The sequence below is a fragment of the Tyto alba genome, unplaced genomic scaffold, assembly GCF_018691265.1.
Source record: "Tyto alba isolate M040663 unplaced genomic scaffold, T.alba_DEE_v4.0 Super-Scaffold_7, whole genome shotgun sequence".
Lineage (NCBI taxonomy): Eukaryota > Metazoa > Chordata > Aves > Strigiformes > Tytonidae > Tyto > Tyto alba.
The window spans coordinates 25,953,387-25,980,108 of record NW_024881328.1 but is presented as its reverse complement, the minus strand read 5'-3'; the positions used below and the strand labels follow the sequence as shown (position 1 = coordinate 25,980,108).

At 37.7% G+C, this 26,722-nt stretch overlaps 1 protein-coding gene across 1 annotated transcript in view; it reads right to left on the bottom strand.

Moving 5' to 3' along the window:
- Positions 1-26,722, bottom strand: part of AGPS (alkylglycerone phosphate synthase) — a 52,544-nt gene that overhangs the window by 20,964 nt on the left and 4,858 nt on the right. Inside the window, exons 2-11 of the mRNA XM_042808573.1 lie at positions 20,685-20,774; positions 16,759-16,849; positions 13,011-13,131; positions 12,856-12,930; positions 11,118-11,189; positions 8,523-8,602; positions 6,973-7,053; positions 4,984-5,109; positions 2,808-2,916; positions 2,257-2,384 (exon numbers count right to left, since the gene is read on the bottom strand). Coding sequence (XP_042664507.1) covers positions 2,257-2,384; positions 2,808-2,916; positions 4,984-5,109; positions 6,973-7,053; positions 8,523-8,602; positions 11,118-11,189; positions 12,856-12,930; positions 13,011-13,131; positions 16,759-16,849; positions 20,685-20,774 — 973 coding nt within the window. The remainder of the gene's footprint in view (positions 1-2,256; positions 2,385-2,807; positions 2,917-4,983; positions 5,110-6,972; positions 7,054-8,522; positions 8,603-11,117; positions 11,190-12,855; positions 12,931-13,010; positions 13,132-16,758; positions 16,850-20,684; positions 20,775-26,722) is intronic.

Sequence of the window (26,722 nt, the reverse complement as noted above, 5' to 3'; positions counted from 1 at the left end):
TAAGCTTATGTTGCTATGCAATCAAAGATACACATATATTACAAATCCATTGAAAATGTCTAACTGTTGTGAGTTAACCCTGGCTGGCATCTAAGCACTACAAAGATGCTCACTCGCTCCCCCCAGTGGGATGGGGGAGAAAATCAGAAGGGCAAAAGTGGGAAAATTAATGGGCTGGTATGAAAACAGCTTGATAAACAAAATGGGAAAACACCCAGCAACAAGTGATGCAAAAAGTAATCAATTACCACCAGCTGTCCAACATCCAGCCAGTGCTCAAGCAATGGCAACCCCTGAAAAACTTCCCTCTCGTTTTACTTCTGACCATGATGTTATATGGTATGGAATATCCCTTTGGTCAGTTTGGGTCAGCTGTCCTAACTGTGCTCCCTGCCAGCCTCTTTTCCACTCCCAACCTACCTGCTGATGGGAGGAGAGTGAGAAACAGAAAGCCTTGACACTGTGTACACGCTGTTCAGCAACAGCTAAAACACTGGTCTGTTAATATTGTCTTGGTCACAAGAACAAAAAACATAGCATCACCTCGAGCTGCTATGAAAATAATTAACTCCATCTCAGCCAGATCCAGTACACACTCTGCCATTAGACTGCAATTAAAATCCTTATCTGGGTCCAATCTAGATTCTGCACTGTACAGAAATCTGAAAACCAGTAAGAACAGCTGCCTTCAATTAAGCAAGCTTCTGGTCATACATATGCCTACATCATGTAATCTGTGATGGGTATGTCCAGTCATACTGAAACGTATGGACAGAGGAATACGACAAAGCCTGAATTTTAGGCTAGTCTTCATCTAATCACATGGATATGGAAGTACTCCTCTATCACTTGATTTGACATGCCCACCCTCCATCATATCATTAGTATATATTCGGTCATACGATAGGAAGGAAGAAAATGAAGAACTAAACTCACCGGGCAGGTTGACAGAAAAGGCTGGATGAGTGGTTTTAAATGAGACCAACCCACCCACAACCTACAGGTGGGTTATTCTTACATTAAAGTAGACCAATACAGACAAAAAACAGCTTTTCAGATAGCAATCATTGTAATTACTACCAAGATTGATGCAAGGGCCAACAGGAGAGAGGAATAAGTAGTTCAGGCTCAAATAAGCAGTGAAACAGCAGCAGCAGCAACAGAAGCTTAGAAATGGAGCAACACTAAGTGGCTAATAGTGCCTTTTTTTCCTCTTCTAACTAAGCCCATAGCTAAGGAAAAGACACTAGTTCCTTAATTAACATAAAATGTTGATCAGCCATATGATTAAGCATTCCCAAACAGTCTGCTTAGGTACCTTTAACAGGAGGAACAAGCACTAGCAGTAGAAGCACGACAGAAGAACTGGCAAGTGCTGCTGACTAGCATATACATGTCATTCACATACCAGTTTGAACATCTGGCTTGGAACATTAAGTCATTAATTTAGACCAATCACTGGAAAAAATGTAAAGCTGTGTTTAGTTTGGCATTAATTAAAACATTTCTGAAATTACTTCCCCAATTCAGGGTATATTCCACCATTCATAGAAACAATATGATATGTTTTGCACAGAGCAAAGAAAAGTTAGTCCAAGATAGTAAAGAAAGAGGCTAGCCAGTATAAGATTTGCTTGGAAGCACAGCCGTGAGGAAAAGCATTACACAATTTGGATAACCATGTCTGAGTTTTTCTACCTGAAACCATCTGACCACGTTACTCAGAAATCTCTATTTAAATACTGCAGTGTAAGCACAATTCCATCTCAAAATATCCAGTCCATCTGAACATGTCACTGTGCTTCAGGAAGTGTTTTCTAAACATAGGCCATATCCTTCCATTGCATGACTTTTGTTCCTTTGTCACTTCAGAGCCATAAATTCAACTGCCTTTTACTTGTATGCTGCAACTTACTTCCTTTAAATATTGGTCCCTTTCACATAGTCCTGAATTAATCTAAAGATAAAGCTCTCCATTTAAGGAGATAAAGTCAAATTTTCTGTGCTGAGATATGCAAATAACTCCCACCGAAACAAAAAAAAAATATCGAAGGCACATCCACAATATGGCTCAGAACCACAAGCAAGTTCAGAACATGCTCAATCCTCAACTGCACAATTTCCAAAAGCCTCATGGACCACATACACTTATCTCAAACCCTCGGTTATCAGTTGCCAGAAATACTAGACCATCAGCACACCCCTAGTGCTAGAATCTGTGTTCTTGAGAGAAGTCAACATCCAGCTTTTCTTTACCTGCTTTGCCACTTCCCTTAAGCAGGCCACCCCTCGTTCAAAGTTGGGGAAGACCACAGAACCATACTTCTGGTATTCAGGGACTGGGCGAATCTTTATCGTAACTTCAGTAACCACTCCAAGAGTTCCTTCAGGAAAAAAGAAAAACCTAAGTGTTGCAAGATATACTCATTGCAAGTAACCCAATTTAACAACTGTTTACCAGGATGCTGTAAGTTAACATACATCGGAAATCCCCAAAATTCAGTATCACAATAATAGGTGATTTACTCCTGACTATTTCCATGGTGAATTCTTACAAGATACCCTCCAAATCATGTCTGTTAGTAGACTTGTAGGCTAACTCCACAGATCTGTTTTAAGCACTGTTCAGAGGTGCTTAACTTCAGAGTCCTAATTAAGGTCTCAATGTATTATCATAACACAAGAAAATGCCTGCATAATGCCACACATAAACACACTGGAAGCCACAGCATTAAAAATGCTCAAATCATCAAGCCATTACAGAAACTGAATTAAGATGCAGTTACGTGAAATTACTGTGTTTATACCTTCAGATCCCATAATGAAGTGATGGATATCAGGTCCTGTTGACATGCGAGGTACTTGGCAGTTTTTTTCTACTATTCCTCTAGGAGTTACCATTTTTATATGAATCACCTGTTTAAACAATATGCAATGACTATAAATAGTAGCATTAAGCACAGATTTTTTTGGATGATATTTATTTTCTACGAAATGTATATTAAGCTTGATACAGTTCAGCTTTGCAGACTTCAGGCATTCTGTAGGCAACCCCAAGAACTTTGGGGATAAGATAACCTGAGAACTGTGACCAACAAGTATTTCTAGCAGCACGGTTTACCCACATAACAGTTTGTTTCCAGTTCTATGCCAAATCAAATGAGCTGCTGGCTACATACAGGCAATCTCAGTTACAACTGTTTTGTTTCTCAGTGTAGACAGTACTTTATGAACACTAGGGTTTTAATCCAGAATATACATAATACTTCAGAAGAAAAAAGTGTGGGTTTAAATTTTACTTTAGAACTACTGCTTGATAACTGATGACTAGATTATATTAACTTTACTAGAGCATTATTTCTATTAGGAGGAAAATCAGAAGTAAACTTTGTGAAACAGATTATCAATACATATGTACCAGTCTTATGACTGATTTAGTAAGGCTAAAAGATTGTTTTTTAAAAATATTTTTCAATGTCATTGCTTCCATTTTATACATGCACATGCAATAAAGAGCCCAGATTATTTATTTCTCATCTTTTATTCAATTATTTTATACCAAGGAAGGGTGGGATTTGTTTTTTTTAGCAAAGCCTTTAAATGAAGCAAAATTACTGAATTTCAACTTTGAATTTCAGATTTGAAACTTTCCAGCACAGGTAGCAAAGTCATTTTCATCCTGCTCCAAGTTGTTCAAGAATTCCATTATATGCATTTTACGAACTGTTGATTCTACAATAAGTGGATTTCAGGCAGCTTATATAACACACCATTTCTAGATATAAAGTTTCCTCAGAAGGTAAACACTACCCTGAAATTCTCACTGTGCCATTTTGAAACTCATGAACTGTTTGGAATCAATTTTCAATCCTATTTCCTCCTAATGCAAATTTCAGAAGCTGTTTTAGCCTGAAGTTATGCTTCCGTGATAGAAAAGCCTTCTGCTTCATGTCTCCCAGTACAAGCAAAACTATACCATTCAGTAACACTTCAGGCAGTAGGGGACAGATGATGCTTTGTAAGTGTTAGCAGTTTTAGTTCAGCCAGGCCTACTGAATAAAAACTTTCATTTCTGCCAAGTTTAGTCACTGATAGTAAAGTGTCACATCTGTGCACAGAACAGACATGTCTGAACTATGAGCTGACAAAAAAGCCTGAGGTGATGGGGATACATTACCTTGAATGCATTGCACGGAAGAAGGAAAACCCACACATGTGAAAGGGCCATTGTACAAACAAGAAAGCAAGCTAGAAGTTTGAAGCAAAAAGGCAAAGTCTGAACAGTGACGATTTAACGTCAACATATTTGTTGGAACAGAAAAGCTAGATTATTTTTTTTTTTTTAAAAAAGTATGCTTTCAAAACCAAATTACCTGGGTTAATATAAAGATAAACCATTTCAATGCTCAAAACAGATTCAAGAGTAGATCCCTGCCATTCCTTCCCCAGGGTTCTTCGGCCATGTGATGGGCATTAGATTTCATCATTGTGCATCCACATGGTCGATTAGATCAGGCTACTGATTTGAAAAAAAACTACTAGCCTGGGAGGGGTGGGAGAGTAGAAATGTGGAAAGAGCTATCTTGGTGTCAGTTAGATGATCCAAGTAGACAACTTCAGGAACACACAACAGGTAGGAGAGAGCATGGGCCTTTTGGAATCACCCTAAAAGTTTGACAGGATTATTATACCGGAGTAATAGAGCACACAGAACAGTGGAAAAAAACAGTCAGGACAGAATAACAATTCCTTAAGCTAGCCAGTGAGTACCAAAATGAAACAGACTTTTAAGATCAGGGATAAGGATCATTAGTACTAACATCAAAAGCAAACAAGCAAGCATTTCAGTCAAGATTTGATGCCAGAACTGTATCACTTGTAATGAGAAATGCAATTTACTATCCTTTCTGCCCTCTCATTGTAAGTCAGTATAGAAGTTAAACCTCCAGACAGAATATTAGAAAAAGTATTAGAACTATTTACCAGATCTTCAATGTTTCCATAGATGTTTTTTTTCATGCCTGATGCTCGTGTTGCTACCCATCCTCCTAGCGAACTGAACTCCATGGAGTCTGGTTCATGGCCTGTACAGAAGCCACTTTCAGCGAGCTAAAGGAAAGAAAAAATACATTCTACAGAGCCCACATTTGCTTAGCACTCCAAATGCCATTATTTTTTTAAAAAAGGAAACCTAGAATAAGTAACCTGACCACACACCCATTTATTCAGGCTTAAGTTTTGTCCTTGATATGTAAATGAACTGCAAATTGATTCTGCATCTACTGTGCTACATACCAACTTATAGTCCTCCTCCCCCATATTTTAAAATTAAGATCTCTATTGTTCATAAGGAACTGCAGATTCAAATACATATGGAAAAAAATTATAACTAACTGCCAACTTTGCACAAATGCTGCCAATAAATAAGACCCTTAATCTCTCGTTCTTTCTACCCTAATGCGATATACAGCAGGTCTGCAGAAAATGTGAGCAAATTGCCTGTACTTAATTCTCTCAAGGAGTGATGTGTTTTAATATACAGCCATCTGGTTGGGCTTCCTGTATGCAACGGTGTCAACTACTTGTGATGCAGATCACACATTCCTGTACATTAAGTAGTCACTTGTTTCTCATTTTTCTGCATTAGCTTGGCTTTGCCATCTGTACAGCACCTGAGGTTGATTGGATGCCCTTAGAATCACAACACCAAACCTATTGGACGGGAAGAATTAAAGACCCAACAGTCTCACATTAAGTGATAACTGTGTTAGTGCATTTGAGATGATCAATTTGCACTGACCAACTGATAACAATCCAGTTGGACACAGGTATTTAAGTATACCGCATAATGTGGATCATTAACTATGTTCTGTTGTACAGAGTGTTCTAACTTAAATGATTAAAAGTCACTTCTATGTAATGTCTATGGTGATTCATCTAGCTCATGGTCCTCTCGTATCAGAGGAGCTTGTGGCTTTATATGCTTACTGGTCATGTATTAGGGAAGGGATGGAGCCTGCACTCTCCTCATTCCCCAAGACAAGAAGCTTGCTTCAGTCACAACCTACCAATTTCTGCAAGTTGTATAAACACAAGCACAGCAGAAGACCATGCTTCTGAAAATTTGCAACTGACTATGCATGTACAAAGCACCTTATCTAAATTCCTTGAATCTTGTTGTATGAACCGCTAAGAGTGCTTACAGGACAAAGGAGAGATTATGCTATGTACTTAGCAGATGCAAGAGACAGCCTCATCTGGAAAACATGAACATGCAGTACCTTTTTCTATAGGATCATGATCTGATTGATAATGCTTATTACAAAATACAAATATTGTTCTATCTTCATTACCCTTCTGTCACCTTTAGTCATCATCTATTGGCTATTATTCCATATTCTGTTCTGACAAAAACAAGTAACTCGAGCCTTCTCTATAGAGCCCAGTAATATCTGGAGTTCTCATCCCACAGAAAACAGTGCCTTAATCACCGAGTCACTAAGACAGACAAATGTGTGAAATGTACACTGATTTTGAATGCCCCATTACAGCAGTCTAAATTTTGTCACATATCAGGTTTTCAAATCTATTATTTGTTTAGAATTTGGCTCTTGATTTTAGCCACTATTATAAGGTTCATGATATCTGTAAATGAGATATGTAAATGAGTCATGCCTTGAATGGGTATACAAGGGTATATCTAAAGTCTGAAACAGAAAGCATAGTAATACATCCTATAAATCGTCAACTTACTGTCATCACATTTAGTGGCTAGAGCCAAAAAATTTTAATATGTTAATCAAATAAAGCATTCTGTGTGATATGGTTCATAGCCACGCATGTAATGCTTACCACATCAGTCTGCATGAAAACACACAAGAATTAAGCTAGAATTCAATGATTTAGACAAGACATGAGGAACAGTTAAGAAAAATATGGAGAAATACTAGATGCTTGACAAGTTAGAAATACCTGTTTTTCCAGATCTTGTCCAACAATGCCAGCTTCCACACAAGCTGTTAAGTTTTTCTCATCTATCCAGAGAATCCGATTCTGTTGAAAATCCAATCAAAACTAAGAAACAGCGTTAAAGATTTTTGTTTATTTCCTTCCCTAATGCTATAGGATCAACAAGCTTGGTCATACAGTTTATTATTAACACAATTCCAGTTACTTAGCAGTGGACAATGAGCCCCCTCACTTCCTCAAACAGCTACACAACAGGTTACAATTTATGAAGTTGACACCATAAGAGAGTAACATACTTAGTCAATTTATACCTGGAATGCTTACAGAAACAGTGCAGAAAAGCCAGAAAGAATTAAGTCTAAATTCTCACAGAAGTTAAAGCAATACAGTGATTTTCACAATTAACATGATTGAAGGTACCTGAATCTAACTATCTGGACATTAAGTATACACCAAGGAAAGTACTCTTAAGCATACTCCACGGGTTGAAATAGACTGCATTCAGTTACTCCAGTTCTGCTCTTGGATTTTGATGCAGCAAGATAGCAGCAAGATATACTACGTGTATACTTAGATATCTAGCTGACACAAAGGCATGGTAACAGCTAACTACATTCCCTTCCTATCAGCAAACCAGACAGAAGTCAAAGCCATGGGCTATGAAACAACGAGTTCAAATGAAGGCCTAAGCCAGTATTTTACTCTTTGGGTTTCACTCTATATAGGCACCCAAAGACCTTCCTTCAATACACAACTACCACCCTTGCAGAAGAGATCACTCTGTAGCCAAACAGACTGAGAAACAAGTTTAACTGAAGTGCCGCTGACTAAGGGGATAAAATGAAGCCAAAATCCAGGTCTTGCCTCAAGGCTAAAGGAGTTAATAAGCTCAGCAGGTGCTCAGAGGCAGTAAAGCCTTACATCAAAGATACAGTGCTGTTTCTGAAGCATCTCATTACCATGTAGTCATAACACTATCATTTTTGAAGTATAAAGCTCCTTCATAATGGAAAGATGAAAACTAGCACTAAATTTTACAGAATTTCTAGACTGCCATAAAGCTATGAACTTCACATTCTCAAGATGCTATCTACACAAAAATCTAGAGTTTTTTTCTTTAGAGTTGCTCCTTCAAGTTGATTTATACATATTAGGTCACCTTACCAACCTTTGCTTTAAGTATTTTTAAGTTAGCAAAAACTAGTGAAATCTGCAATAACAAATACATTCCTCCTAGCCTTTCATTTAACTTCAGAAACAAGTTCCAATATATAAGAACAGTAGTTTCCTCTGATTTTCACTTAAAGCTGCTACAAGAAGGCTTAACAGTGATTTTTCTTATTAAATACATATAGGTCACATGAAGTAGTACAGGGCTAATATCAGTAAAATATCACTTAAACTGAACAAGTACCAATTTAATCACATATGGTACAGATTAACACTCCCATCCCCACTTTATTCTTACAAAGAAATAAATATTCTCTAGTGATCACCATTCAAAGTAACTGTAGGATAATTTAAAAATAAAAATAAACCACTAAGACACATACCATTTGTGATGTATCCAGTGAGACAATTGTTCTCTTTTCTTCTTCAGGACATTCAAGGGCACTAGAGACACTCGTCCCTCCTGCAAATATGGGACTGACATTGTGATCATAAAATTCTCATATAGCTTTTCTTCACATACCATCCCTCTCCCTCCTTAGTGATATTGAAAACTTAATAAAAATAAGATCATTGAAGTTAACTGTTTGAGGCTAGTGATTAGCCTTTTAAGGCCATCCCTTCTCCCAAACTGGGTTTCACAAAATCAAGGCAGTATTGGAGCTGACAATGCTTTAACAGCACTTAATAACAAACCATGAAATTCTGTGACCATCTCAGCTGCTCTGTTAAGTCCAGAATAGTTTTAAAACACAGAAAGGTAAGAAATAACAAAGTCATCCAAGAAACAGAGAAAGCTATGTTTTGGGGTTTTTTTGTTTTTGTTTTTGCTTTTGTTTTTTTGGGGGGGGTTTGTTTGTTTGTTTGTTTGTTTGTTTTTGAGATCACCATGGAAGCCACTACACATCTGCCTAGAAAGTTGACTTAAGAAGTCTACCTGAAACAGGAATGCAATACTTAAGAGTCATAGAATGGTTTGGGTTGGAAGGGACCTTAAAGATCATCCAGTTCCATCCCCCCTGCCATGGGCAGGGACACCTTCCACCAGACCAGGCTGCTCAAAGCCCCGTCCAACCTGGCCTTGAGCCCTTCCAGGGAGGGGGCTGCCACAACTTCTCCGAGCAACCTGTTCCAGTGTCTCACCACCCTCACAGTAAACAATTTCTTCCTTATTGCTAATTTAAATCTACCCTCTTTCAGTTTAAAACTGTTACCCCTCATCCTATCCCTACACTTCCTGATAGAGTCCCTCCCCAGCTTTCCTGTAGCCCCCTTTAAGTACTGGAAAGTTGCTATAAGGTCTCCCTGGACCCTCCTCTTCTCCAGGCTGAACAACCCCAACTCTCTCAGCCTGTCCTCATAAGGGATGTGCTCCAGCCCCCTCATCATCTTTGTGGCCCTCTGGACCAGCTCAAGCAGGTCTGTGTCCTTATGTTAGGGACCCCAGAGCTGACAGCACTCCATGTGGGATCTCACAAGAGCAGAGTGGAGGGGGAGAATCACCTCCCTCAACCTGCTAGCCACACTTCTCTTGACGCAGCCCACTTACCTGAAAGCAAGAAAGAAACTGAAAGGGTGTAACTATAAAAAAAAAAAATGGATAAAACCAAACGTCAAACTTCTCTAGAGGTTTCTAATGTATCTTTACAGGATGTCACAGAACAGCCTCAAGAAGCCTTTGGCTTCTCAAAAGCTACAAAAGCCATAGGAAAAGAGATACTAGGATGCTAGAGATCCACAGCAAGCTACCAGAACAACCACCAACTGCAAGTACAGAGACAGTGACAACTAATAAAACACTCTCCAAAAGCAAAAAAGCCCATCACCTTTGTTTCAGATTATAGGAAAGATGTAATTTTCCTTAAATACCAACTGCTATAGTAATAACTCTAGAAGTTGACTGTAGTTCAGTATAAACACACTTGGAAAACAATCTGAGGATACTTCTGTATCCTGGTCAGTGAACAAGAGATAGTTGATATTGCTGCTTTCAGCTATACCAGTTTACTAGTATCAGAGGTGACTTGCAGCAGACTTACAGCTCTCCAGATGTATCTGGCAAGGGTGAGAGCATTTTAGGGAGAAACCAGTTCCACTAGTTTGGTATTGTCTTCAAGTGACATGCTCATTTTATCAAATAGTAAATTTCCTTTCTACAGGGACTACACTCCTACAGCACAAGCAAATACCCAGTAAAACACATTTATCCCACAGAACTGAGTTCTTGACAAAAAGCTTCTCACAGGATGAGCTCATGAAAGTCAACATCCCATGTTCCCTGACCTCTAAGTCAAAACAAGATATCTCACCACCCTACTTCAGCAGGCTTATAGAAAAAAGGCATCCACAATTCAAGACATGAAGTCCTTTAGAAATTATTTTGGCTAACACGGACACAGATTATACAGGCCTTTACCTGTACTCTGTACCTGGAACATTTCCTGAAAACCCCTTGCCACAGAAGTCTCTACTCCAACTTTCAAACAGAACAATGTCTAAAAGGAAGTTATAACAATGGTTAATGATTTTGCAGTATGGTGGCTGACCACAATCCTCCCTGGACCTATGAGCTTCAACAGTACAACAAAAAAACCCTAATTTTACACATTTGTGGGAACAGAACACAAGTAACGTGTCCAAAACCAAAATACCTCTAATACAGATATTTGAATTGCCTGACTTATTTCCTAGTAGACTTCTGAGACAGAGGTAGATTTCAGCTTCATGTAATCATTCCTCTTGCACATTCAATATTCAAGGTGTTGACATACTTTTACTGACCTCCACTAAATTGAATATAGCAGCTTTTAATACTGGAAGATCATAAAAAAATTAAGACCACACTTAAAATACTACTAAAAAAATTAACTATTGAATTATTGGTACAATATATTACTAGGATCACATTTACATTTAATTCAAGTAGAATACGTTTTCACTAGTAATGTCAAACAGATTTGAGATTTCATAACACTTACCACCAAACGGTATTATGCAGAGATTGTGTTTGCAGGCTAATTCCACAATTTTAACTACATCTTCATGGCAAACTAAAAAAGTCCAAACAGTTAAAAACAGGTTTTGTGCTTAGTACTAAATATTGCAGTCTGAATAAGCAGCAGCTCCTTTTCTGACACTAGCAATGAAGACATTTCGAAGAGCTAGGTACTACATAAGAGCTGGGCTCAGAATTATCAGAGTTCCAGCATGAAGTTTAGATCTGAAAATTCTACATTTGAAGAACCACAGCTTCAGTCTCCTGCTCTACTCATGGACTGAGATGTCCTGCAAATTCTCAGGGCAAGATGGACTACCAAACAGTTATTCTGGAGAACAAATCAAGTTTAAAGCTTTTATTGAAAATAGGCTGACCAATTTTTTTTCAATGAGCAATGAATGAGTCTCTTCTGATTGCTGAACCACCCATCTTTTTCTTCCCGGCCAACATTTAACATCACCAGAAACTCTACTTTTGAAACTGACTTTTTCAGAATGCATTCTGTGTCTGGTCAAAGAGGGAAGCAGAAATGCTTGTGCAGTGGCAAGGAAAAGGATCAAAAGGAGAGATCAAATACAGTGCATACAGGAGTTTGTGCAAACAGCAGAGAATAAGCAGAACTGAATAAATAGGCTGCTCTGTATGGCTACTTTGCTCTTGCCATACAGAGCAGCTATAAACAAAGGTAGTCAATCATTTTACTTCAGTTGCTTTTGGAGCTGCAAAAAGCTGTGACAAGTGCTGTCCAGTCACCAGTGCTGTCATGTCAGTACCTGCCCTCAAGTAATGAGATACATCTTATAGTGACTCTTTTTATGCCTCCCATATGCGATTTTTTTTTCCTCCTAAATAAAGGAAGCAAAACTGAGCTAAGACTAAGTTCTTATCAGAAATTATGGGGTTTCGAATGCAGTGCAGCTACCAAAGTATCAGAACATTATAAAAGGTAAGGAAAGAGTTGAATTCAGACAGCTGAAGAGAAGTTGACAGGTACTTAGGTCAGATGACTTTGTGGTTAGCTGCTGAGGAATGGCATGCGGAAAGCAGCTGGAAAGCAGCTCCTAGTGACCACATGACTCAAATAGAAAATTTCCACAAGTATGCAAATAAAGTCACATCAGTTTAAGTATTTGTATCCTTCTGCTAGGTAGAAGCAAGCTTTTTTTCTGCTACATATTATCTACAGCAGAATTAGTTACTACTCTCTTTAAAGTAGGCCTAGCCTGTACTCAGATTGCACTGGTCTTTCTCTGAGTCAATGATACTTTGTAAAGTGTTCTGATAGAAGTTACAGGTGTTACACTTTCACTGAAGTACAGCATGTTGTAAAACAAAGTTCTTTAATACAAACATTTCATTGCCCTTCTACCATCATGTACTCCTTTAAAGACTGCCATTTAGACAACTAATCTTGGTGAACATACAAGTTCAAATTACACTGCTGGCTACTTAAGTAATGAATTCAGCTGTCAACAGAAACCAGCTAATTTAATAATAAATTTGACTTCCCCATGAAATGATGGTATTTCATAGGCACAACCTCCAATCCAGATGTTAATCAATCATGATTACCACTCATGAGAAAATTCCTTCAGTTTCTGTAAAGACTAATGTAGTCAGTGAACCAAGAGACAGCTTCCCCATGACAAGAAAGCACGGGAGTTTTCTAAACAATAGCCTCCCAGATCAGAAGGGAGAATAAGATAACCAGAGCTTACCAGGCCATATAACTATATCAGGAATTCTTTTAAACATTCCTTCCCTGAGTACAAATATCTCATGCAGGCAGTGACCTGAAACAAAAACAATAAGTTAACAAGTTCAAACAGGAAGCACTGAAAGCAGCACAGTTACATAAATTAAGTTCTCTTACCATGAGCTCTAAATACCCTATCTTCTGCATCCTGCGAATATGAGATTTTAGTGGCTCTAAGATCCTGAAGAAATTCTTCACTTACAATGGATGGAGGTACATCATTAACATTTAGGGATGCCTACAATACAAGAAAACATGTTCATTAAAGGTAGGTTCAGTCTTACAGCATTACTGTACAACAGAAATAATAAAAGTAGGACAGCACTAACTGATACCTAAACACAACTATTCAAGATCCCATACAGAAATTCTCTTCCTCATCTTCAATCACAGATTGCAATTGTCCCACCTCATATTCAGCTGACTAGATGCACACAGTTTTTTTTCGGTTGCATACTTTTTTTTTCCTCCTTAAAAATGGAGACAGTAAATTAATTTATACATTTCTATGGGTAATCTCCCTAAAGGAATATGTCTTCTATTACAAATGGCCTCTAAGTAAGGAGTTCTTTAATTAGATATAAAGCTTGTCTTAGGACTAAAAACTTCAACTCCTATTTTGAGAAAAAAATGTTTGTCAAGAATCTTGTTTCTACTTAAAGGTCCCTCAAGTTTGAGAACAGAACTGAAAATTTTTCACTACCACATCTTTTATTTTAAATACATCATTAAAAATTAGGAGTTGCACAAAAAATAGTTAAAACATCGTGCAGTGCTTTCAAACTTCTCTCATTGATACCTTGCTGGCACATTAACCAACATCACCTTCAACTCAAATAAAGAACATGCTTGCAATGTTGTTATAAAGCTATCAAAGAAAGACCATAGGCTGCCTAATGATGCCAGAAAGAGCTTGTTTACAGCCCTATCTCTGAAACGTATTCTGCACAAAGTGTTCTCCATAGTCAGAAAAAACTTAAGACATTTCTGTGATCAACCTAGCCTATGCTTCTCAACAAGTACAAAGAGAAAACAGAAAAACTGAATTCACTTTTTTCACCTTCTGAAGTTTCAGCCTTACATAAAAAAAGTATACTCACCCATCCAAGTTTTCTTTCCTGGAATGGAGTTCTACCTATCTTTGCTCTACATAACCTCCAGAACAGCTGATACTTTTTTGCCAATATGTGTCTTAAGATAAAAGCTTGGAGGAGAGCACCAGTTAACCAAGATAACAGCAAAGATAACAGAGATTAACAGTTTCTCATCTGCCACCATGGCAGTAGTCTATTCTGAATGGGTTGAGTCTTCAAGTCATGAGAGCTGAAGGGAATATTTAAACTTCAACAGGTAAGTTTTTGGGTAGTTAAACAATCCATGGTGATGGAACTTGCCTACCAGTGTCCAACATACAAGAAACTATGTGAGGTTCTATAGAAATTAAGAATACTTACAGGGATAATTCAGAAAGCAGTATCTGCATGAGATACGTTCATGACCAACAGCTAACAACATTTAGAGGTCCAAAAGGATAGCCAAATGTTTGTTTTAGAATTTTTATGAGACACGTGACCTAATGAAAATATAGTTTTAACTATATTTAACTACGATAACTTCTAAAAGAGGATATGAGCTGTTTTGTCTTGCTTTAACGACAATATTGTACATCTTGGAATAAGATGTCAGACATATGAGAAAAAGGCCTTTCCCACCAACATATTCACTTTGTCACCTACAAACACACAGAAGTTGAGATTAAGTGTTGTTCAGGTGAGAGGCACACCTCTGCTGTGAGATGATGATTTTAGGGGCCAGTCACAATAAGCACATAGTAAGTCAGGTCTTGGATTGCTGCTCTTAGCTCTTACTATTCTGCTATTAATGTACATTCACACAATGCTGTTAGCTAACTCAAAGACCAAACCTTTGACAGGAGCTTGGAAAATGAGAAAAACAAATAGGTACCAAATAAAGATCTGTATACTACTTAAAAAAAAAAAAAATCCTTGCCAGCTATGTTTACATTTTCTATTTTAAAATTTGGTTTCTTCATAGATTTCCATAGACATAAGTGTTTCATATCATTTCAAGATAACCTTTGTTCTCCATAAGAGGGGCACAAACTACTTAAAAGCTGTAACAATTCCTTTCAGGTGGTTTTAAGTATCTTTATCTCTTCCACAAGTATTTTAATCCCTTAGTTTTCATCTTCAAGTTTGAAAAGTTAATATTCATCTATAAAAATCTTATGCACAATGCCAAACAAAAATATACCTTTATTCTTATGGGGCTGAAATATTTTAAGATTTGTGCACTAGGCTAGACAGGAATCCTGTGTCAATGAGGTCTAAATTGCTGTCTGTGGTAAGTCTAGTCTGAAAAGGAAAAAAGGTCATCAGTCCTCGAGCATCACAGAAGCAGGTACATTTACGGTTGTTAATTATACGGAACAGTTGCATGCAACAGTGAACCCTCCAGTCTTATACCATAGAGACAGGAAGAGATGAAATAGACAAATGGACCAAGAGATCCCTCTCCTACTGCTGTTCCTATACCCAAGTTTCCTCATGCTCTGATGATAGGCGAAGAACCAATATAGCAACTACCTAAAGTATGAACGCAGAACTACAAGAGACAGGAAAATGGGGGACCTGCACTAGTAGTTGAGAATAGCTATGAGAAGTCCAGATAGATACTGGAGACTCCAAAGAGTACTACTCCATGTCAAGCTGGTGAGCCTGTTTCAGATTGTGACATGAACATCAGAACCAGAGGGGCACAACATAACAGGAAAGCATTCAACATTGCCGGCAAATAGCCTGAAGAGCTAGTTTGCAAGCCGTGCTGTGGAATCAAGATACTATTTAAGAATCTGCCTTCCTCCTTCATCTCCACTTTGTTCTGTATTTCTTCTACATGTAGAAAGGGAACAACAGCTCTCAAGACCTCTGGTCACAGCAAGTTAAAGCATCTGCCAATCAAGACCAATCCTAGTCAAGGAAAACTCACATTAAGATTAATTTCTTCAAAATATATTGACAGACATAGATACTGCAAATCACAGCAGATGGTAGAATGTCTTGATTAAGAGCAGAGAGAAGAAACATTCAAGTTTTCAGGCCCTGTGAGATTACCTGCTTCAGACAAAAAGCAATCTTGAACTCACTCACGAAATAGGTAAAACTTATCCAAAGCAGGGTTGCTACTGTCACTGTACAAGCACAGCCTGCTTCCAACACCACTTAGCAGGTATCTAGTCACAAAGCTACAGGCTCAAAGGAATTCTCAGAAGGCAGTCAGGTAGCCTGACTAACAGGAGTTAATCTTTTTAAAAAGCAAAATACGGATGCTTCACAAAACCCAGAACATTTTGTGTTTTTCTGAAAACACTCAGTTCAATCTTGAGTATTCTGGTAGTCAGTTTTCAGCACCCAGATGTATTAAAAAAAATTACTGTCAAATAAGAACTTTGATATCATTAAACACACTGAAAACATAGCACAATTTAACTTCACTGTATCTTCTGTCTTTGTTATGAACACTGAAGTTGCATAAACAATTTCCTCTAGGCTACAATTTTGAAAAGCAACCTAGAAACAAGGACAAAACACTCCTTGTGTTAAGATTTTTTCATGCCAGTAAAAGTACTACCAGTTAACCTGGAATCACAAGACATGCTAAGTCACTGAAGGTTTCATGTAGTAGTTCTACATCAAATACTTTTTTCAAAAACTGAGTTATTAATACACTACATCAATTATGTGCAACATGACTTTCAGGACAACAGCTGATTCATCTTTAACAGTACGGTCTTGATCATCACCAAGACTAATGTTCAAAGGAACTGGTTCAGCTATTTACTTACTCTAGAGGTAGTTTTGTGCTCCAGACTTGCTCCAAAGGTTTTTTCTATCCATTCCTTAAAAGTTGGTAATATCATACCACCTAATCTGTACCTGAAAAGTCAATATTACATAGGGTCATTTTAAATTAAAAGAATGTATGTCAGATACACTTCTTTCATTTCTACATATGCACAAACATAAGTTTTAAATCAAATTCTTTACCTACAGGCCTGAAAAGCTTCTGCACATTTAGTTTTCATGCAACCGTACATTTCATTGTATTTAACTGTTCAGTATTTCACACAAAATCAAGTAAGCTGTCAACATCTTAGGTATTACTTTTTCTTCATGACCTATGGGAATTGTGGCATAAGGCTTTTCAGATCTCCCACACCCCATCTTTACTATTAAGAAAGGTCTCTCCCTCTCAGTAGTGTAGAAAGTGTCACAGTTTAGATGCCAGTTACAGGTAGAGGACATGTGTGTAAGGACACACTGCAACATTAACAGCAGTCTCAGACATACAAACCCAGCTCAGTACACATTATATGTTTTCTAGAAAAAGTTAAAGGTTCCTCCCTCATCATCAGAATGCATCAGAATCCATCAAGCAATGTGAAATTATTTCTATGACAGCTCTTTGGCAAGAGCTTAGCCATGGGACAAATGAAGACTTACAGACAAGAGACAGAGGAGCTGTTTGTCACCATGCGTACCACACATGTAAAAGCAAATAAGGTTGGGGACACAAAAAGTAGAGACTACTGCTATTAATTGTATACACATACACACCTCGTGCATGGTTATGTATGCACAAGCATTCTCTGAGAAAAAGGACCTTTCTTTGGTATTAACAGTTTTCAGCAGCTGAGAATTCTTACTATAGTTCGCACCTGGGTCCCTGCGTTAGGCCCAACAGGTATTCCTTCTAAGATTATTCATACACTGTTAATCCAATTATGACCCTGTCTTTCACAGCTGTTGCAACCAACTCTACCACTAAGTCACCTATTACACAGAAAGATCAATTCCTTTTGCTTCCTCATCTCAACTACCTCCCAGTTCTCCTATTGCAAAATCCCCTACTCTATTCCTAGAGATAAAAGGCTACAACCATATCTCAACTCAAGCTAGAATCTTCAGCTTGGAAGACAACATTCGGTTATTCCTCCTGTGACAGCTGTTACAGTTACATCATACCCATACAAAACAGATCGGTGAATTCTATGAAAATGCAATAAGCAATTAAAGTTTAATGCATTTGCACCAGGAGTTTGCAACAAAGGTACAGACAGACTCAAGTTAGCTTGGCGTTTTCTTCTCTAGACATAATTTTTGGTATTGCCAACCTATTACAATAGCTAGCTTGCAAGGGTAACCTTAATCACTTATTCAAAGGACAAACTAAAGCTCTTAAAGCCAACAACTTTTAAGCCAAGGCACAGGCAGAAGTGACAGCATAGAGGGAGTTGGTGAGTTTACTGCATGGAATGCAACACAATTGCTCAGGAAGCAAGCTTTGTACATACGCTAAGAAACATCCCCAAAGACCTCCTCCCCCCAGACACCCCACAAAAAAACAGGTTTAGTTGCTCCAGCTAAGAAGTATCATTTGTCCCTTCTGAGATGGTAGAGTCTATAATAAAAAGATCATTTGGCACACAGAAAAGCATGGTCTGTTGGGAAAGTCAACATGGCTTTCACAAAGGGAAATCCCATTTCACGCTCCTTTATGCTTCCACAGGTGTTCATCCCAAAAGCTATTTAAGAAAATGCATTGATACACTACTGAAGGAAAGGTCCTTCTACAGGCTTACGGATAAGATAAGAAGCAAAGGGCAGGGTTTATTGACCACTGTCCAACACAGACTCAGGAGTGCAGCCTGCCACACACTGGTTCTGGGACAAGTTTTACATAATATCTTCCTCAGTGATCTGGATTCATCAGTGGACTCTCCAACTAGGTGAATAATATTAAGCTCTTTTGGGGAGACAGATACTACACTGATAGGAACTCAGGACCTTAAAATACTTGAGCAGACAAATGCAGATGAAAGATAAGATGTAGATAATCACAAAAGCAGAAAATAAAAAGCATTTGAATATTCTGCAGAATCAGACTGGTAGTCAGTATAAGAAAAATCATGGCATTTTCACTGACAACATACAGCAGCCAACAGTGCTATGCATCAATCAGGCAAGTATAAGAAAGATAGAGTTCATCTTTCTGCTGCTCTGTAGAACTGTGGTGTATCCACAGAGTGCTGCATACAGTTTTTGTCCCTCTATCTCCAAGAGGATGTAGTGGAGCTGGAGGAGAGGGTTCAGAGAACAGCAACTGTAAAGATCAAGGGGCCTTACAGAGACAAAAGGGCCCAGGACTCCTCAGCATGGAAAGTGGAAGAGAGGATACAATTGAGTCTTATATAAATCAATAAAACAGTAGAGAGGCTGAAGAACTATCATTCACTTAATCCTGCAACACAGTAAGGGATATTTGGTTTAAAACATAAGTACTTTACACAAGAGCAATCTGGAACTTCCTGCCATGGGATGCTATAAAGGCAGACAGCATCATCAGATGTGAAAGCTATTAGACAAATTTATAGACAACGTATCTGGAGTGGATACCAAAAGGACAAGGCATCTATATCTCCACAGATACCTGGTCTCCTATTTTCACTTGGAACACTTCTTTTGCCACTATAACAAACTATTCTATAGGAACTGCACTGGTGGGGCCCAAAAGGGCCACACCATCCTCTTCCCATTCTAGAACAGCAACTGATACTCATCTGTCAAACAGCAGCCTTGATGCTTCCTCCTGAAAAAAAAAAAATTCAAGTCCAGCCCTTTACCTTTTTTTTTTCCTTCAAAGCACAGTGCATAGATTCTATGTAGCATAAGCTACCCCAGATAAACTAAAAAATATCAGATGAAAAAAAATAATCAAAGTGACAAGAGTCAAAGTCCTGGCAAAAGATCACCAAGATCTCCCTAAATATTATACAGTGTACTCAAGTGTCCAAAATAAGGCTTTGCATTTTAATCTGGGCCTGATAATTAAGAATTTAAGGCTCAAACTGCTCAACATCCCAGTTAGGCTTTTGCAGCTTTGATTCAGATTAGCTCATGCTAGTTTACACAAACTTGAAGACCAGGAATTATTTTTTCTGAAGGACAGTACGTATTTCAAACGGGTTTTTTCCCCATTCTTTTTCTTTACTCTGACAAAAAGTAAATTTTTTAAACCAGGGAAGAGACTGCAAGACCACTTTCCACTGAGGCAGAAAAAAAACCAGTAAAATGACAAGTGACAGGCTTAAATCTCATTGGAAGAAAGTTAAGAGATGCTCAAGTAGCCTTAATTTTAATGTCATTTCCTCAAAAAAAAAATATTTCTTAGACAAACAGGCTTGCTGTTTTAAAGGGCTAGTAGATAAAAAGGCAGAAGTGTTACTATTACAGAACATACAGCTGAAGAGCAATTTGTATTTTTAAGCCCAGAGGATAAAGTAGCTCCATGCACAATAGTTAAGAAACCTAAAATACAAATTGGAAGTTTAATAAAGCAACTTGTTGCTCTCAAAACTAGACTGACCTGCTGCATGTTATCTAAAGCTTTAGAACATGGTGCAGATTCTCAGTCTGATTCCATTCTCCAAAGGAAGTTTAATGCATAGGGTATATCAAGTTACAGAAAAGATTAATTTTCATTTGTCTTTAGTATTTTTAATAAGCCTTCCAATAAAGCACACAGTCTATTACATGTTAGACTACTGTGTATAGAATTCAATAAAACTGTTAAATGCACAACAGCTATTAACCTATTTTATGAAAAAGCAAGTCCTTTGCCTTCTTTGGATTAACTAAATGGTGCAGTTTATACACTCTTTTCAAAAAACTACTAAATAAGATACTTCAGTTGTATTAATTTTCAACTTACCTTTTTCCTGTGAATTCTGCTTGACCCTTCTTATTGAAGATAAATTTGGAGTCATTATATCCCCATCCATTCCATTTCAGAAGTTCTTGCCTTAAAGGGAAAAAAAAAAAAAAAAGTGAGAATGTTAGCATATTGTAAGCCCCAAGTGATTTGGAGATATATAGCTTTGGAAAAAAGTCTTATCAGATAGCAATTCAAGAACTCAAGTACATATCAAAAGTGCATAGCTTAATAGAGCTAAAAGTAATTCTGCAGCCACAGCCCTTACTACTTCAGATTGCATCCTAGGACTTGAAAGACAAGATGCTTTATAAAAAACAAACCACCAACTTAAGTCAATGCACATTGTATGGCAATATTCTCAAATTGGTAAGAGTAATGTTTGAAAGATGCCTCTTTTTACATCTATACATAAATGCTAACACAAAAATACGTAATAGTTGAATCTTTTCAGAATTAAAAAGACAGTTAGCATTATTATTCCTTGTTAAGAAATTAATTTTAAACTTTAGTTGTTTGACATCACTACTGTAACCCCACCACACCCTTAACATTTATTTGATGAGGCACTCAAACACATTTGGATTGAAAACATATTTTGGAAAGTTAAAAAAAAAAAAAAAAAAAAAAATCAAACCAAGTACTGCAGGAATAACATACTAAATACAACCTGAATCTGCACTATAAAAAGAGAAAAAGGAATATAAAAAAAAAAGTAAACACACAACAGCCGAAATACAGCCAAAAAACTGAAACACCTTAAGCACAACCATAGCAAAACAGAGGATCTCTTAATTATGATAAAGTCAGAAGAAAACCAGTGTAAATATATTTAACTTAGAGATGCACAAAGAGTAATTACACTTTAATCTAACTTTGCTTTAAAAGTTTGCCATTTATTTACATTAGAAATTAAGTATTAACCCAAAACCTGAATTTTAGTTAATAAAAAGACATCTTAAAGAAGTCTGAAAACACATGATTCACCTCACTCCACTATACATAGTGAATGTAGCTCTTATTCTTTGACTGTATGATGTAAGAGTAAGATGATCAGGGGTGACTGTTTTAAAAAGACCTCACGATTCAGAGAAAAAACTGCCTCCAACTCCAGCATTACATACAAGATAACTGGGTGATGATTGATTACCAAAGGCCTTCATTATAAAGATAATATTAACATAGACTGCTGACATACTGTCAGTGTTGTAATTAAAAAGACTTAGCTTAATCAAAATTCATTTTCTTCAAACTGCCTGTACACAAGGTTTTAATTAATCAAATTGAATGTATTACATTACAATTCTTTGAATCTGACATTTCAACAAGCCTTTGACAAATCTAGCACTTCAAGCAAACTTTACATAGCAGTTTCAGTACTTGGTAACCAATACAGTTTTGTGAAATAGCCAGTATATGTTGTTCTTCTACACTGAGGAATTGATTCTAACATTTCATCCAAAATGAAACTGTTTGAGCAGATATCTGTCCAGATAGGGGAGCCCCTCTATTTGGCTGCCTCCTCTCTTGACAGACTTAATCTTTACACATGTAGTGTTCACTCAGAAAAAGGCAAGGATTCTCTCATGTTCAACAGCACAATGCCTTGTGCTGTTGCACTGACGTGACAGATGATGAGAAAAAGTGTTCTTAATGCATATTATGCAGTTTGCCTATTTTTACATGTATTCTTATATTCTACGTATGTATGCTTATAAATATTGTATGTATTTATAAGAAATTCCAGACCCCAAGTCACACACAGGTGAGCTGCCCCTGCTGAGAATAAACTGACAGAGAATTGGACAACTCAAGTGGCATTTATTTTTTAAAAACAAATGTTCCCTTCAAATCCCCATCATTACATTCTTCAAGGCAAGATTTCTCCCTCTGCTGACTGAATGTAGTATTTCTATGTACCTGATCTCTGTAGTTTGTTGAGTCCTGTAAAATCAGAACAGCCTTGATATTAACAAGCAAAATTTGAGGAAGGCTCAAGCAGCTTCCCCCCTAATTTAGAGAGGTAAGTCCTCTTGCAAAGTAGTGCCAAAATAAGTATGCCAAGTATGACACATGACATGGGCTACAGAAACTAGCTGCAAAGCTGGAGACAATGCGGCAGACCAAGACACAAAAGACCAGGCTCTAATAGACATGAGAAACTGACAATGGACAGCTTTGAAACTATCATTAGTCCTGATGTCAGTACAGATAGATACTTCCCATAAAATCTAAGGGAGGAACTATTAATTAAGGCACTGAACAAAGGCCCAGATACAAGGTCTTTCTGCTAAACTGACTGCATTCCCAGTCCTTTGCCCTCCCTAAAGGCCTACTTTCCTAGGCTGGTGTTAAAACTACTCAGTGCTTTCATCAGACTTCAAAATACCAAACAGAGGTTAAAAGTTTTAACTCTACAGCATTTTTTTTTTCAGGTTGAACTATTCCTGAATAAAGTACACAAAGGTTTACTCTGCCAGACAACATAGCCCTTGTTACTGGTGTGATGAGAATAAATTAAAATCTAATATAACAATTTGTATGTTTGTAGAACAGCAGGTTCTAAAACATCTCCGCTACCTCATAACACAAAGTCAGAAGATTTCCCCCCCCACACCTACATAACGGGCAGTATTATATCTTACAACAGGTAAACACCACAACAAAACATTAAGCATTTAATTTTTATATTCAAAACTATACTGAGCAAGTCTGAGGTTCCTGTCTGGAGACTTGAAGGGCTTTTTTTGTAATAAGACATCTTACATTTATTCTTTCTTTTGTTCCACAATACCAGAGTACTGCCAGTTTAGGAACTGCTGTTTGATTTACTTATTGTAGTTCCTAGCACTTCACACCTACATGCTAAGAACAAGTTAGAGGAAATACTGCATGCAGCTCCCTAAAAAAGAAGCCTAAAACCACCAGATTTTAAAAGGCAGACTGGTTAGTCAGCTCTGATTTGTAATTGACATGGCCCACAGGAAAACCAAGCTGTTTAGATCTTCTCAAATACCATTTGAAAGGTATGCTCTTCGTGAACAAAAGCTAGCGAACCTCAAGACTCAAGAGAATTACCTTAGCACAGACAAAACTGGGAGACATCCAGAGGAGAACTGCAAGCCTCCTGGACAACAGAGGCAATGGCAATGTCATACTGATATAATTCAAAGACTGTAGCAGAACTTTTTGGAAAGTGTTACATATTAGTTTACTTATTATTCAGAAGAGATGCAAGCAGCTCTGCAAGATAGAGGCCAGGGCAGTATGCTGTTCTTCCTCAGGTCTGCCTCACTACCCCAGCTCCCTTAAGTAAGGGAAATACACTACAACACATGCCTGCTCTGCATTTCCTTGTTTTTCTAGCTCACATCTGGAAATTAAAACTGTAATTTGAGAGCATAATAAGGAACAGAAGGCAAACAAGGAAAAAAAGTCTTTTTCTAATCACGTGTTGTAACAGCATTCCTCCTCCTTTGTTTTCATACTGACCTTTTGCAGTATTACTTATACAGTCACCATCCCTTAGTAAACGCTTTTCACACCCCAGCTCCAGTGCAGCACTCCCACTGCCCTCTGTAATGCCCTGGTGTAGCAATTAGAGCTGTCTGCCAGATTAACATTATGCATCATGTTTACCTTAGCACTCAAGAATGATCCAATCTGTGACTGAGCAATTGATGTTGCCTTCTATATTTCACAAAGTTTTCATTCCCAGAAATCTCAGTGTTAAACTCCTATTCCAGAAGAGTATAAAGGGCAGAAAGAAATGCTGAACATCTGCAGACTGAAGCACATATCAAAAGCTCCCTCCATGCATGAGCAGTCAACGTATCCAAACCTGGCTCTGAGACTAAAGAGACTCAAACTACATGTTGATCTACAACTAATACGTTCCACCATTATACCTACCTAGACTTTCACAAATTATGTATTCTCTAACACTTCAATTTTGTACCGTCTGAAATAAAATTTCCCTTGCAGTAAGTTTCTACCCTCATTCTTCAAAAATTCAAGAATTTGATTGCTAAATGGTAAAACAACAAAAAAAAAAAACCCTGAATAATATCCAAATAACTCAAAACATGTTAAAAGGTTTCATGCCTCAGCCTAAAAAAAACAAAAAAGGTGTTCGCTTTGGCTTAGCTGACACATTGATGTTACACATGTTCCATGTGTAGTAAGACCTCATTTACACACCCTTCTTTCTCTTCCCACCCACCTTTCCAAGAATAGAAATAAGACAGACAGATTCATCAGCATTTGGTATTATTCTTGCTTTAAACTCGATGCTACTCTGCTCCATGTTGTATTCTACCTGCACTGTCTCATTTAAAGGCACCACCTTTCCTACTCAGTACATTGGCTTCAACAAAATATTCAGCTAATTAACTCTACTTGACAGAAACATGAAATATTTTATTCAGAAGTAGTAGGAAATGACCAGTTCTTTCTTGACTTCTAAGTTAAAAGCCAGAAATTCACTACTGAAATGTATGAAGTACTATAAAGGAAAGCTCGCCTAACTTATTTTAATATATATTTTTATACAAACACACACAAAATGATATTGCCTGAAGGAAAAAAACCTGAAAGCAAGTTGCCATGGAAACAGTGACAACAGAAGATGAAAACAGTGTGACTAGGTTAAGTGAATTTAAACATTTCACTTTCATTACAATGCCCAACATAGAAACACTAGTTTGAATCGATGCAGTAACAATTTTTACCGCAAAATATTTGTTCAACAAGTCAAGCGTTTTCTGCATTTTTCTGGAAAACTGGCTATAATCAAGGAGACACGGGCAAGACACTGTTCAGGTCACAGAACAAGGCACTATATTAGGCCCCCAAATGACCATTAAGGTGCCTACAAACTGGGCAGAAGCTCATGAGATGGCAGCATGCCCAGCCCAGGGAAGGGGGGCTCTGCCTGAACTAGTGCTCCTGAGGCATCCAGAGGCCTCAGGACCTACACTGTTTCAACAAAACTGTACCTGCCAGCACCCTCCAAGTCTTGTGTTTAGTGAGAGGCACTGTGACTGGCTGAAAAAGTTCTTGTCTCTCCCTAAGAAACTGAAGAGCAAGCACACTGTCTCCCAGAGATACCCAAGCTCAGCATCCGAAGTTCAACCTGCATGGAAATTAAACCACGGATATATCATTTTTCAGTAGTTTCAAATTCACATCACAGACATCTGCATACACAATACTTAAAACTGCCAGTCAAGAACGGTTTTATACTGCAAAAGAGAAGTATCACCAACAGTTACAGCACCTTTTATTTGCCAAGATCTAAAGCACATTCCAGAAGTAAACACAAAGATTTTTTCACTTATGATGAAGTTGTGAGATTATCTTCAATGAAATATCAGAACCAAGATCAAATAATGAATGAATTCCAAACATTACCATCATGTGATTTAACAAAAAATGGCATTGCCTCATTACACAAGCATACCATCTAAGCATATAAATATCGACAAAACTTCCCCCTTCTCCAAAATAATGTGAAGATCTGGTACTTTATATACAAAACCGAGACCAGCAGGCTAATTTACTCAGGACAAGTGACAGTTACACGAATTTTCTTCAGAGAAGCAAAATGAAAGTGCAGTTCAACCCAGCTGAATCAATGTGACTCAGGTGGAGCACAGCCAAGATGCTCACATCAACTTCCTCACAATAACCACTAGCACTTTCAATTCAATCACCAGACGATACTGAGCATTAAAACAGCATATACATTAAATACTCACAGACACTCCTATTCCATGATCCAAGAACCATTCTTGGAAATGAATTTACAGTGGCAGTTTTAAGGACTATCACCTGGGCTAAAGCACCAGTATTTGCCTAATGTAGCACTGCAAAAAAGTCTTGCAGGTTGTAGAGCTCTTGCAGAACTCAGCACATGGGTGCAGTAAGATTGAGGCAGTATTATGGTGCTAAGGGATTACAAGAAGACATTACGCAAACAGTAACTCCTCAAAACCTACCTCAGCTGGACTTCTGGTTACCAACTCAGACCACCAGCT